Source organism: Oryzias latipes, chromosome 5 (genome assembly GCF_002234675.1).
Source record: "Oryzias latipes chromosome 5, ASM223467v1".
Lineage (NCBI taxonomy): Eukaryota > Metazoa > Chordata > Actinopteri > Beloniformes > Adrianichthyidae > Oryzias > Oryzias latipes.
In genome coordinates, this window is record NC_019863.2 from 5685434 (window position 1) to 5699562 (window position 14129).

The 14129-nt window shown below is 42.9% G+C and overlaps 1 protein-coding gene across 6 annotated transcripts in view; it reads left to right on the forward strand.

Moving 5' to 3' along the window:
- The window catches only part of LOC101172706 (plasma membrane calcium-transporting ATPase 1-like), a 99903-nt gene that overhangs the window by 35772 nt on the left and 50002 nt on the right, over window positions 1–14129 (forward strand). For 4 of the 6 annotated variants that reach the window (XM_023954796.1, XM_023954795.1, XM_023954793.1 and 1 more), the window contains exon 2: window positions 10137–10530. In XM_023954796.1, the coding sequence (XP_023810564.1) occupies window positions 10335–10530 (196 nt within the window). In that variant the 5' untranslated portion in view covers window positions 10137–10334. Of the gene's footprint in view, window positions 1–10136; window positions 10531–14129 lie in introns of those variants that run through there. The other 2 variants (XR_002873270.1, XR_002873271.1) reach the window with 1 other exon arrangement.

Genomic DNA, 14129 nt, shown 5'->3' on the forward strand with positions numbered 1-14129 from the left:
AGCGTGAATACATTTCATCTAATTGATAGTTTTAGTCACATGACCCAAATGCCAGCCTGCAGGACCAAAAGGTTCCAAAATGGGGGATTGCATTAGATTTGCTTTACAAAGGAGCAAAAACCAGTCAGTTTTCTGGTGGTTTGATTTTACGGCTAATCTTTCATCTTCTAAAAAATGGCCAAGAAAGATATAAAGAGAAACTTTTTTTTTCATTTCATTTCATTTTTGTCTTCAACTCCGCTTATTCTGTACATAATTAAAGCGATACTGCAAAGAGGGATTACGTTTCAGTTTTCACATTCACAGCGCAAAAAGTGTCATATTATTCATTTCCAACCAACATTTTCAGGGGGAGGTGGGGCGATGGGGTCAGTGCTCACACTTCTTCTGCGTTATTGGCCTAACCGGAAAACGGCAAAAGTTTAGCATGGCGAAAACTGTTGTAGAGCTCTTCAGGGAGGCGGCAGCTGTCCTCAAACTGCAAAACTAGTGGGAAACAGCAGTAGTTGATCTTCTACATGTGTTTTTATTATTGTTTATGAATATTATTAAGGGGTGGGGAGCCGGTTTAGCTCGTGCTGGTTTGTGGCGCCTTCCGTCCGTGAAACCAGGGTTCGACTCCGGGCTGCTCCCTGTTCCCTTCTCTACTTCTGTGCCGGTCCCAAGCCCGGTTGCTTTGAGAAGGTTGCGTCAGGAAGGGCATCCAGCGTAAAACATTGGCAAGTTTACCATGCGACTTGTTCGCTGTGGTGACCCCTGATGGGAAAAGCAGAAAGAGAAACAACAATGAATATTATTAAGGGTCTGTTCGCTCATAATTTTTTACATCCATGCGGCCAATGCTTTATTCAGACCCATAGGAAAGGTTAGGATTAGGCTAATACGAGCCAACAACATTTAGTTGTGGATGCAGATAAAATTGATGATGCACTGTGCATCTTGGCTGTACGTAAATATGTGGGAATAACATCAGCCTTTAATTTGTCTGGATTCCATTGGAAACACAAATTCCCATTATTGTTTCTCTGGATTGCCCAAAGCAGCATTTCTGCATTCCGCCAGCCCAGACACCGTCCTAAAACCGCTCCTCTGCTCGGAGACATAGTTCTCCCAGGAAACATGGTTCTCCTGAGTCTGGCAGGTCACTGAGCAGCCGGACAGACTGCGTTCCGAAGCCTCCTCTGTACCAACATCGTAACAAAGCACCCTCGACTGCCCGCAAACACGGTGCTACAAGTCAGAGTGAGCACTGACGTCATCGTCCCGCCTCCCCCTGGAAATGCTGACTAGAATTGTATTAATATGTATTAATTCTGGTTGTTCTTACTGACCTTGAACAGTTTTTTTGTTTTACACGGTGCTCAATAATCTGATAAAATGTACAACTTTGGCAAAGTCAGAAAGCGCAACGCTTGCTGGAGCATTATGGGTACTGTAGTCAGGAGCCTGGCAGACTTCTGGGCTTTGATGTAATGAACTGAAAAAGGGAGTGTTTTATATTTTATGCTACAACTGAACAATGTTGAGCGTAGAAGGAGTCAAATGAAGGAGTGCTGATGCAGAATCTCCTGTCTCCGTCCACAGCTTTTCAATCCTCCACACTAAATCTAACTGGTGTGAGTCAGGAGTGTTGTGTGTCCACGCCTCTGCAGTGTTGGGATTTCCTTTTCCACTGCGGTCATGTGACTGCAGACATGGGTGTGGTGTCATGCATTCCTGCTGCCCCTGTATATCTCTTTTTCTCTGTCTTCATCTGTTTATCGTTCAAAGACCTTCTTCATCTCACACCCACACACAAGCATTTGCTTCCAGAACAAGCCACACACTGTCTGCTGTGTGCTAAAGGCTTGTCTGTGTGTGGGTGTCATCACCTGGATGTGTGTGTCTCTCTATGTGTGTGTGTGATGGTGGGGTGTTCGTGTGTGTAGGGTGACTACTTTATCACCTGCGTGGTCGACCTCTGATTGGAGGATTACAGGTTTGGTTCCTTTCTGGCCAGTTTGTGTATCAAAAGGCAAGGCACAGAACCTCACATTCACACACCAATGGAGGTAGAGTGTGTGATGATGATGTGTATGTGTGTGTGTGTGACTGTAAAGCACTTTGGGCCTTAATGAAAGTAGAAAATCACTACAGTACATTCACGACATTTACCATATCACACATGTGTTTTGGGTGTGTGTGTGTCTGGGTGTGTGTCTGGGTGTGTGTCTGTGTGAGCTGGTCAGGCTGGTGCAGGCTCTCCTTTAGTATGCAGAGCAGGTGTGTCTGCAGAGGCAGTTGTAGAGGAAGTGCTGAGAGAAAAGCAGCCGTGGATCAGTGTGATTTTCTGTTGGAAGGTTCCAGACCTGCTGCCTGTGTTTGTGTTTGTATGTAAACATGACAGCGGGCTTTTCTTTTAGTTTTTAATTTAGAAATAACGTTTTTATATAGATTGTGTTTGTGCCAGAGAAGCCGGGCCACCTCGCCCTGTCATTGAGTAGAAACACCTGGAAAGTTGATAAGCAGCTCACCGATTAGTTGAAGCAGACTTAGTGATAGTACATTTTGCAACAAGTAAAGCAAATGATTAATGATTGAAAATGAATGGATTATAAAGTTGCCCTGTCTTAATTTGTTCCCCTGACTACTGCATTTTTGTACACTGCAGCATGGCTGTTGCATGAGGCCGCTTTGTTTGTTGTCTTTTGTTCTGCCTTACTGTGTGAAAGTCACCTGCCTTCAGGACTTTCTTTCCAGCTTCGTTTTGACCTTTGGCCAGCTCATTGGGTAGTAACAGGCAACGTTGCTGTTTGTGTGTGTGTGTCTGTGTGTGTGTAGCTGTAGTCACAACGTTGATTGTATCTGAGAACTGGATCTAGTGACCCCTCCCCCCTGGCATTTCAAACAGGAAGTGGCTCCAAGAAGCCAAAATCGCATAGACTTCTATAGAGAAACAGACAGCTCTTACATTAAATTGGTTAATAACCATTCTTGGCCTGATACCTTTCTATAAACATCTTCTTGATACTCATCATCTTTTTCATGTTTTTTTTTTCTGTAGTGCAAGTAGTTCAAGTTATAAACTTGCCAACCAGATGCCTTAATAATAGGGAATGTTCTTAGATTGAATATTGACAGATTTAAAATACATGCAGTCAGTCTACAGACAACATAGGTGGTAACTTTCACGCCTCCAAAGCTGGTGTTTCCGGTTCCACGAGTACTTTCACTACTTATGGCTGAGTACCTGGACCAGGTCTGTCCAGCCAATGACAACATGCCAGGGCGGGTCATGTTACAAAATTGGTAGGAATGCAGACCTCATTGTCTAAAGATTCTGACTGTCCCAAACCAAGTCCTTCATTTGATTTATGCTATTTGTCATTGACCTAAATAAAACAGCTACATTCTGCTGGTACTTGGGTGCTCATACTTTCCCCTGGTAGATCCATCCATCCATCCATCCATCCATCCATCCATCCATCCATCCATCCATCCATCATGAAACATGTTTTCCAACTGTCGAAGTTTAAAAACACTCATTGATGCACAAAGACAGCATACAAATTCCACACAAAAAAGACCCATCAGAGACATGATACTCAGAGAGGCAATAGTGTTAACCACTACACCACTGTGCAGCTAGCACATGCTTGATTCTCTCTTGAATTTATTTCTAATGCTGTTTGTTAGGCCATGTTCATTAAACACCCACTCTAGGCCTGCACAATATACCGCAAATTTATCGTTATCGCAATATCCAGCTCTGCAATATACATATCGCAAAAGACGGCGAATATCGCAATAAATCGCAAACCCAAAATGTGTTAAAACAATCTTCTAGCAGCTTGAAGCATTTAACGAATCAAATAAATCCCTTTATGCTTTGACCAATCAGATGGACGCCTTCCCATTGTTGACCAATCAGATGGAGGCCCATTATGTTAACCCTGGTCCTGAAGAGCCTGAACCCTGCCTGTTTTCCAGCTCTCCTTAACCAGCTTGCTGTTGATTGGCTGACTCAAGTGATTTCACATCCTGATTGACTGAACACACCTGATTTTGGTTATCATTATCCAGCAGTCTAGGGAGAATTGGAAAACAGACAGGGTTGAGGCTCTTGAGGACCAGGGTTAGCCACCCTGACGTTTGTCCCCCATGTCGATGAGGGTCATTTGGAGTATAATTTTTAAACTGTTGCAATGAAATGGGAATGATGTTTTTGTTTATTTTTCTATTTGTTTATGTACCGCAAATTTATCGTTATCGCAATATTGATCACTAATATCGCATATCGCAAGTTTTCCTCATATCGTGCAGCCCTAACCCACTCCAATGAAAATTGTGTTTTTAACATGTTGTTGTGGCATTTTTCTCATCATGGAAGACATAGATAAAAAAATATATCTTAAAACTGCATTTCTGAGCATATTTTTATTCAAATGTTGTGAACCAGGAGTGATGAAAAAGGCAATTTGAAAAAGCTTGTGGCAGTGATGTAGAGGCTACAAAAAGCAGTGCCAGAGTCTTTCTGCTCCACTCCATTCTGATGCATCCACTGTCAGACAAATAGATCCATAAATGTCTTTGTTTTCCTCGTCTGAGCTGGAACCCGGATCAAGACTGTACGGCTGGATAGCTCTGATATTGCTCTCTATTTTTGTTGCACCGCCAATGTTAGCTTGGCACTGTGAGGGGCTATAAGCTAGCGGCACAGTACAGTATTAACAAAGTAATGATGGGAAGCAAGGGCAGGCTTACTCTGAACTAATGTTTCCATCCCTGACTTAGAGGTCAATTTCCAATATACTCCTGCTGCTCTACAGAAGCTATATCCTAGAAAACAACACAGGGTTTTGGGTTTTGGTTGGAAGCAGCATAATTATTAATTAATCATTAAACTTTGAGAACACATAAGAAGATAATTGGAGTTGGACTTTAATAGTGGGAGGTTGCACATGTTTTTAGTGTGTGCGTTGTAATGTAAAGAGTGTGTCATTTTAAAATTATTCCTGACGTGAATGTGTGCACTATAGGGCTTGTCAGTAAGAATTACTACCTACCTTTGGACTAAGGGGCGTGGTCATCCGGGTAACAAACAAACTGTGTGAGAAATGATGGCCCTACCCAGACCCAGCACATTTATTTTCCTTTTTTCTGTTCAGGCAATAGTTATGTCATCAGTCCTGGCGCTGTGTTCGCTGACGGTGATTGCAAAGATTAAACAGTTGGAATCTGTAAGTAGTCGTTTATTATGTTCACAAACATCTATGTTTTAAACCAAGAGCATATTCTGCACAAGTTATTATTTTGAATAATGAGATTGCACATTTCTAGAAGCTGAAATACATTTACAAGCATATTTTGAATATTAAATAGTCAGTGGCTGACAAGGTCAGTGCATGACTCATACTATTTTTTCACATTCTAGTCCAGAGGAATAAGAGAATTTGGGGAAAAATAACAAAATAAAGAAAAACCCTCCTTCTGGCCTACTGTCAGACTACTGGACTGTCACAGGCATTTACTGATAAAGCCGTATGTTTTCATTATACTTTAAGTAAAAGCCAGCAGAGGTTGGATCTGTGGCAGCTGTGTATTCTATTGACCTCCCACAACAAGTTAAAAAAAAGCCGATATTTATTAGGAGGATACATCCCACCGATCCGTCTTCAGAGGAGTTTGGGTTCTGATACATAGTTTTTATTTAAAAAAAGAAGGCGTTAAATTGGGTTTTTCTTCCTTCAGACAAATGTAGATGTGATTTACCTTAACCCTAACCTAGACCAGAGAAAAACTTGATAAGAAATGAAAAATATCAAAGACAACAAGAACATGATTTATTTCATATGAGGACATCACTAAACATCAAACAAGTAAAGCTTTGTAGTTTGGTTCCAAAGTCAGTTTTTCTTATTTCACAACCATTGAATAGATTACAGCTGTAAATGCTAAAGAGGTGGATGTAGAGCAGGGGTCCCTAAACCTTTTCCAGTGAGGGCCACTTGACGTTTCCATTCTCTGAGCGGGGGCCAGGGGTCAGTTTGAAACAGATAAAGTGTGACAGTCGCAGGGTTGCCGAAATGTAAAAATGTATTGTTTCCCAGAAAGCCACACATAACCAAATATATAAATAACCCGATCTGATATCAAATGGGCTTCTCTGGGTTCTTCACCAAAAAAAAGCAAAATAATAAGAATCAGCAAACATATAATAACTTAATTGCTCAATAGCTATAATAGCTTTGAAGAAGTTTGTCAGCTATCATATTTCTCATTGTGACGGGATTCATAATGTCGGTAAAGATGGTCTTCTTTGAATACCGCCACCGTCTATTGGCAGATGATACAAACAGCCTTTTCTTTATGTTGAACCAAAAAATACTTGTTTGTCCACCACAGGTTAAATACCTACATTCTGGATCAAATTTTCTCTTCCCTAACCTTTTTGTCATTTTTCTGTTCTGATTGGGGGTCAGTCCCAGTCGCCTGGACAGACAGCCATTTGACAGTTCTACGACTGGGGCAAAGTGTGGTTGCAGTAGCAACATTTCTAGGTTGGTTGAAATTTCAATTCAAATAAGCTTTATTGACGTGAGGAAACAATCTCAGGGATTGGGCAGGCCCACTTCACCATGCTTCATTTTTCAATGCTTCCATGAGCCTCGATCACGTGGCCATGAAAGAAAAAAAAATGCAACAAAATAAAAGAAAAAGGGTCCCTCTCTGGTCTCATTCAGGGGGTCGGGTCAAATGCATGGGCGGGCCGGGTCCGGCCCCCGGGCCACCGTTTGGGGACCCCTGATGTAGAGCATTGATACATCATGTTAACAGGCGCACAACTTTTCTTTAGGTAACTGGGGCACATTCTACTGAATGCATGCAGTCCCTCTGCAATTGCCATATGCTCTAAACTATCCATCTTTGCTTTTTGTTATTAACTTTCCACTCAGAGCCCACCACTCTTCTTTTTTTGTCAGTTCAGCTGGTCTCCTAACAGTCATGCTAGAGTTATTTGTTCATTCAAGTATAAAACCTGTTTGGACACTTATCTTCCTATTCAAGCCAGCCACCAAATCCAGACATGGCAGTTAAGTCATAAAGATGTTAACCCTTGTGCTATCCTAGGCACTTTAACATTGGGAGTTGGATCATCTAGACCAGTGTTTTTCAACCTTTTTTGAGCCACGGCACACTTTAACCTTGACAAAACTCCCGCGGCACACAGGCATTAAAAAAAAAAGGATAAAAAAAAACAGTCTGTATTGATCCACAGTCCCTCCATGATCTCACAAGCATTTTTTTGATAATTGTGGCAGAAAAAGCTGGAAGTTGCAGCTGTTTTTTCTAATAGATGTAATAAAAGCTAAGTTAGAAGATTTAAAAACTTTTTGATTTGTGTTCGCTGTTGTTTCAAGACGTTAAGAGGAGAGACTCGTTGTGCGCCGACACGCTCCCGCTGTCACTTTTAACCCAATGCATCATGGGAGATGTAGTTCAATAATCCGGCGAACGCAGAAAGACAAGCGTCTCTGAGCTTCATTGTTTTGTTCACTTGTTCCACGGTCTGACACCGGATTCTGTGGAAAACTACACCGCTAAAGTCGAGCTTTAGCTGGTATTTTTCTTAGAACTGAGCGACTTTTCCAGCAGAATTCAGAACAAGGAAGTGAAGTCTTTAACCACTTCTGATTGGTCAGACTGATGACATGTGATTAAGATCCCAAGAATGATTGGTGGAAACAATTAAAGGGGCGGAACTTTTCCTGACAGCTAAAGCTGGGGCTAAATCGTGGTATCGTCATTCTTATCAAAATGTATTTAATAGAATCAAATAAACACAAAGAAAAAAGTATTTTACGATCTTTTATATTCCTAACTACTCAGTGTTTTATCAGGGCCTGTAGGGATGAACAAAGAACTGAAATCCTGGAGATGGAAAATGTTGTTAAATCAGTTAATGAGGGCAATTTACCACGGCACACTTGACCATCTCCCACGGCACACTAGTGTGCCGCAGCACACTGGTTGAAAAACACTGATCTAGACCCACTAGACAGTGCTCTGAACCTTTTTTCTTCAATGATTTGTGATCTTCGCTGGTGTCCATGGATTACATGAAATCTTTCCACCTTTATCCACCTTTGTCATGGTAGGGAGAACACGTCAATGTTAGGGTGGGGTCATCTAAGATAGCACAAGGGTTGATGGAACACACATTCCAAAAACCAAGGCTAGGTTCAGGCTACTTTTTGTTTTCTGTGCCACGTGACTGAAGCTTGAAACCAAAAATGGAAGCTAAAGGTAAAATGGAATGATTTTATTTTTCTCTGTATTCAAAGGTTGTCTAAAAGTAAATAACCTTGAATGACTTTTTTAAAAATGTCATCTTTGATGACAGCTTCTACAGCTGCTTTTGTTTATGTGTAATAGTACAGTAGTTTTCTGTCTTCTCGTTCACTTTACATTCCCTCAATAAGGCTTCCTAATATTCCACATTGTAGATAAAAGGATAACTAAAAGCTTCCTAAAATGCAGCTCTGACTGAATGACTACAATGACCCTACTCTAAAGGCTCGTACACACCGGGACGAGTTTCGCGCTCGATATTCGCTGACGTTTAACGCCTCTTGACTAAACAAAGGGCACCAATGTGAGTGTGCACACCGACGCGAAAAACGCCACGCGTAAAAGCGTCATTTTTTTAAAAACGCCTCGGGTTCGTTTTTTTGGTTTGATGCGCCGCGTCAAAAACTATACGACCAATGAGAATGGGGCTTTTGCACACGTGTCTGGAGCTTCTGAAGATACAGTAAAACACAACTTGGGGGCGCTCAAACACAAAACTGTCTTGCTGAGCACACAGACGTCACGGCGAAGAAGATATACGCCAAGTAGCGTCTACACTGCCGCGAAGAAATAAGACGAAGAAGATGCACTCACTGACAGACATATAAAATATCCCCGAAAACGCTCATGATACATTTTCAGCTCTTGTACCAGTCGATAAAACTCCCCATGTTCTTCTCTTCTCGTAACTATGGGATGTACCCAAAATCGACGTCTTTTCCAGCGTCTTTCATCATTCAACAGAACAATAATTTCTTCATCGCTGGAACTGGAGCTAGAGCTACTGGTGCTGGAAATATTCATATTTTCTTTGTTTGATTCTGACAAGCGCGTAAATACTTGCTCTCTTCTTCTGAGTGAAAAGCGACTTTAAGAAGCGTGAAGTTGCGCAGCGCCACCTTGTGTACAGGGGTATTTCTGTTTTACATTAAGCGCCATCTAATGTCAGGGAATGAAATTGCATGTTCACTCGGCTCATCGTCAGCGAAAATTGCCTGGGTGTGAACACAAAAAAACGTGGCGAAAAACGCTGGCGAATAACGCCTGGCGAATATTCGTCCCGGTGTGTACGGGCCTTAAGGTTACAAAAGTGAGTTATGCTTTGAGATCCTCCTTAACATAATTTATGCTCATAGTTTTGCAGAAGAACAAACTCAGCTGTCCAGTTTTATTTCACGATTGTGTGTCTGAGTAAATGAGTTAGTGAAGTGTATATTTATGTGGTGTTTTAAGGCTTTTTCTTGTTTAATTGGTTCATCTCATCATCTGTAATGCACCGCCTTCATCATAATGCCTCTACAAGCTATGACTGTGCTGGTGGATAACAAAGGGGTAGTTCATTGAGCAGAAGGCCAGTCATGATTGGAATGTAGCAGAGCGAGCAAATAACTGCTCCTTTCTTCAGCCGCTCCATGGAAACGGTCCCGGTATGCGGGTTTCTTTCAGTTGTATTGTTTTTTTGTCAGGAAAAACTTAACTGAATCTGATCAATGTTTCAGATTGTCACCATTGTAACAAACAGACAATGCGGAGCATAGAGAATAAGGAGCAGCATGCAATTTGACAGATTCTATCAGAAAACAATGTCAAACATTCTAACACACTACTGCCCCCCTGATCCATGAGTCTGACTGTGGTAAGTCTTGGAGAAACTGTTGCCACAGTAATGCTGCTCCAACCGTGTTCCAACTGAGGCAGAGCAAGTTAACTACGTAATGCATCCCATATACAATGTGGTCTGCTGCTGGCCAGAGACTAGCAGCACTGAACATCCTAAACGTGTTCCTCTTTGTTTTTCTCCCTAGGGTGAAGCCAGTGGAACATGGTAGTCTTCCTATTTCTATTCTAAGCAACAAGAGCAATCACATCCAGGTCAGGGTTCAACCCTGAATCAGTTTCCCCCACCCTCCATCTGTAAAACTGCTCCAGCCAGAGTTTCCTGAACTGACCGCACCTTCAGGATTTCTACATTTGAGAGCAACAGCACTGCTTAGAAGATCATCATGGCCAATAACATTGTGGATCACCCTCCTGGAAATTCCGTTGCTGAAGGCAACCATGATGGAGATTTTGGGGTGTCCATGGAAGACCTGAAGAATATCATGGAGCTGCGCAGCTCTGAGGCTGTCGCCATGATCCAGGAGAAATTCGGAGATGTGCAGAGTATATGCCGCCGCCTGAAGACGTCACCTATAGAAGGTACAATCCACACGTTTTCCACAAACTTTTGTGGTTTCTGTCAGAACTGTGTGTAGAGGTCTTTTGCTTTTGCGGTTTTACTTGTTTCCTGACATGTAACCATGGTGTTAACCAGCTTTTCTTGGCAGCATCTCCATATTTCTATGTTTAAAAAAAAAGATTCTCCAGTGTTAGGACCGGACTGTGACGCTGACATTCTGCAGGTGACCGCTGTAAATGACAGCAGTTATGTGAGTCTGTCTGGATCTCACAGACCCACACACGCAACCAGAGATGTTCCTGCTAAGATGAGATGAAGAGTTCAGAGAGAACGAACGTCGTTTTATCATGAAGCACAGTTTGTACTTCACACAGATCCAGAGTGTGGATGTGTTTATCTGTGTTTGTATTTGCATGTGTGTGGGCAAGTGTAGGTGTTTCTGTGTGAGAGTATGTGTGATTGTGCCGGTGTGTTGTGTTTTGTGTGTGCGCAGTGTGCTGTAAATGTGTTGGGGTGGTGGTGGGTATGTGTGTGTTTGTTGTGTTTCTGTGTTGTGCATATTTGATTGTGTGTTGGGTTTTGTGTGAGTATGTGTTGTGTGTGTTTGATTGTGTGGTATGTGTGTGTTGTGTGTGATATGTGTTAGTGTGTTGTGAGTGTGCGTAGTATGTGTTGTGTATGTGGGTGTGTTGTTTGTGTGTGTTGTGTTGTGAGTGAATGCGTTGTGTGAGTGTATTGTGTGTGTGTGTTGTATTGTAAGTGTGTGCGTTGTGTTATTTAGTGTGTGTGTTGGTGTGTCGTGTGTGTTATATGTGTTAATGTGTTGTGAGTGTGCGTAGTGTGTGTTGTGTGTGTTGTGAGTGAATGCGTTGTTTGAGTGTATTGTGTGTGTGTGCGTTCTGTTATTTGTGTGCGTTGTGTTATTTTGTGTGTGTGTTGGTGTGTGTCATGTGTGTTATATGTGTTAGTGTGTTGTGAGTGTGCGTAGTGTGTGTTGTGTGTGTGTGAGTGTATGCGTTGTGTGAGTGCATTGTGTGTGTGTGTTGTAATGTAAGTGTGTGCGTTGTGTGAGTGTCGTGTTGTGAGTGTGCGTTGTGTTGTGTGTGTGCGTTGTGTTGTGTGTGTGCGTTGTGTAGTGAGGTTGTGTTGTATGTTGTGTGTGCTTGCATTGTGTGTGTGCATTGTGTTGTGTGTGTGCGTTGTGAGGTTGTGTTGTGTGTGCGTGGTCATTTCCAGGATTGACATTACTTCCAGCCTGTTCCCCAAATCGGTTCACAGATCATTGCTCTGCTCCATTTAGTAATCAGAGGTTTGCTCGTTGCGTTTTCGACATAAGAAATCACTTACTTTAATGAAGGCGGTCTAATTATATTTTCACCCTGTGTGTGTTGTGTTGATGGTGGGGCACCAGAAATGTAGGCCAAGCGCTACAAAAGCTCGTTCAGTGTGTAAAAAGTGAGGATGTTGTGGGCGTGTCTCCCGGTACCGGCACATCTGCTGTGAGTCCCAGCAGGACCCGGCCTCTGGTGAGAGGCCTCTGATTGATGCGCTGACACCATCCACAAACACATGACACATGTGCAGTGGAACCTCTAGCGCACACACTTTGCTGTGATTTCTCTTTTTGTACAAATGAACACTTCTGTGTGTCAGCACACTGCAGAAGTCTTCTGTTGTTCTGGATCGGCAGACTGCGGTGGTCCAGCAGTCAGGAAGCGGTGGCTGCAGGTTTCTGTCTCATGGGGAATGGCTACAAGCGTCCTCTTACCCCTCACAAAAGAAGAAAGGAAATCCTTCATTTAGTTTTTTTGTGTGTAAATGAAAAGAAAGCGTGCTTGGTGTGAAGGCTGCATCTGAGTCTGTGTGAATCTGAAACTGGTATGAGTCATCCTAGCAGGAAAACAGGAACAGATCCAGCTGTGCGACACACTGCTGCTTGCAGGCGGCTTGCTTTCAGCATGTTTGAAAGTATCTCAGCATTAACCACATTCAGTTTAAGATCCTCCAGCTTTCAAGCACTGAAAAACAGCCACAAATACAGCTGTGAGAGCTCGGAACGTCTTCTTTTAATAGAAATAACTGACAGCCATGGCACACAGATGTCTTTAGCACATTAGCTTTTTGAAGAACAAAGACGCCTAAAAATAACCTCTGATGAGTTAACCCCTTCAGACCCCCAGATTAAAAGAGGACTTGATTTCTTTTTTTGCTTGAGTGTTTTATGTCTTCATGTTCAGGACATGTTCTTTGAAGAAAGCGGAAACCAGCAGATGGAAAGTGATGCTACTTTTAGGAGCGTTTTCCGTTGATGTCACTGAAATGCAGAGAAGGCAGTGAACAGTCCAGCAGACGGAGAAGAAGCCTGAGCTCCGGACTAACTGCACATCCTTAAGGTGTCCCGTGACGGTTCTGGCTGCAGGAAGAGCCGGTTCATCTCAAACACCAGTTCTAGCAGCTGTCTGCAGCTCCGCTGGGTTTATGATGGCGGAGCTGAATGTCACTCAGCCACACGCTGTTCTTTACCACAGACATAAACCATGAAACCAGCGCCGTTCTCATGATGCATTGTGGATCAAAATGGGCATCAGCGTTCTTCCTGCCCCTGACTGCAGCATCCCTGCCCTGCTGGCCCATGCAGCCTCTGTGGTCTGAGATCCACTTCAGCTGCATGTCCAAGTCCTCTCCTCTGTAACAAGCAGCCGCAGCCGCAGCTGCTGGTCATTCGTGTGCCTGTTGGCTTCAACAGACACTTGTGTGTTGAATAAATGTGATTCTCTTCTAGCCGTTCTGGGTAACTTCTTCCTTCTTTCTTGATATAATAGAACAATGGAACAAGAGAGCTGTGCAGCTGTCCAGAACCTGCTGAGCCATTAATGTCCTGCTGCGATCTGCTGATGCCTTTGCCTGGAAATGAATTGATGTTGCTAAATCTGCTGTCCTCTAATCATCCAGTTTGACTGGGATCTAAGGACAAGAGGCGGATAACGCTGCTTTCAGTGACAATAAATGTTTTTGACTTTCAAATGGATTTACAAATGCGTCTACCTTTAGCCAACTGGGTCTCCTTTGGCTCTGATCAGACCAGACACTGTTTTTTTTTTGGAACAGGTTCAAAGCTTGTTTACCTGAAGTCTGGCTCCCCATCCCTTCTCTAGCCATGCAGACTAAAAGCTGTTTCCCTTCTTACGTAGCAAAACCATCATCCTCAGTAAAATCATTTTAGATTTTTCTTCTTTCCATCAGGAGGAGGAGGCGGGTTTGACGCTCATGGAGGGAATTGAGTTTTTTCAGTTATTTATAGTCAAAGGATATTTTTAATAGTCCATTTGTACAGCAGGTTAATGTATATTAATGCCTGTTTTAATGCTCCCACTGTTTGTGAGGAGGAACTTGGGAATGATGTGGGTTTTAATGGGGTTTATCAGCTGCCACAGAAAACAAGTCAAACAGGAGCTTCCTGTCTGACTCCTATGGAGCTTCTGCAGCTCCAGCCTCTAGGGAGCAGCCGGTCTGCTCCTCCTCCTCCAGTGTAGGGCAGCCTGATGAAGAGGAAGGATATCAGTGGGCTCCTGGCAAGGGCATGGCGGAAGTACGTCAGCTTATTACAAAAAACGATCAG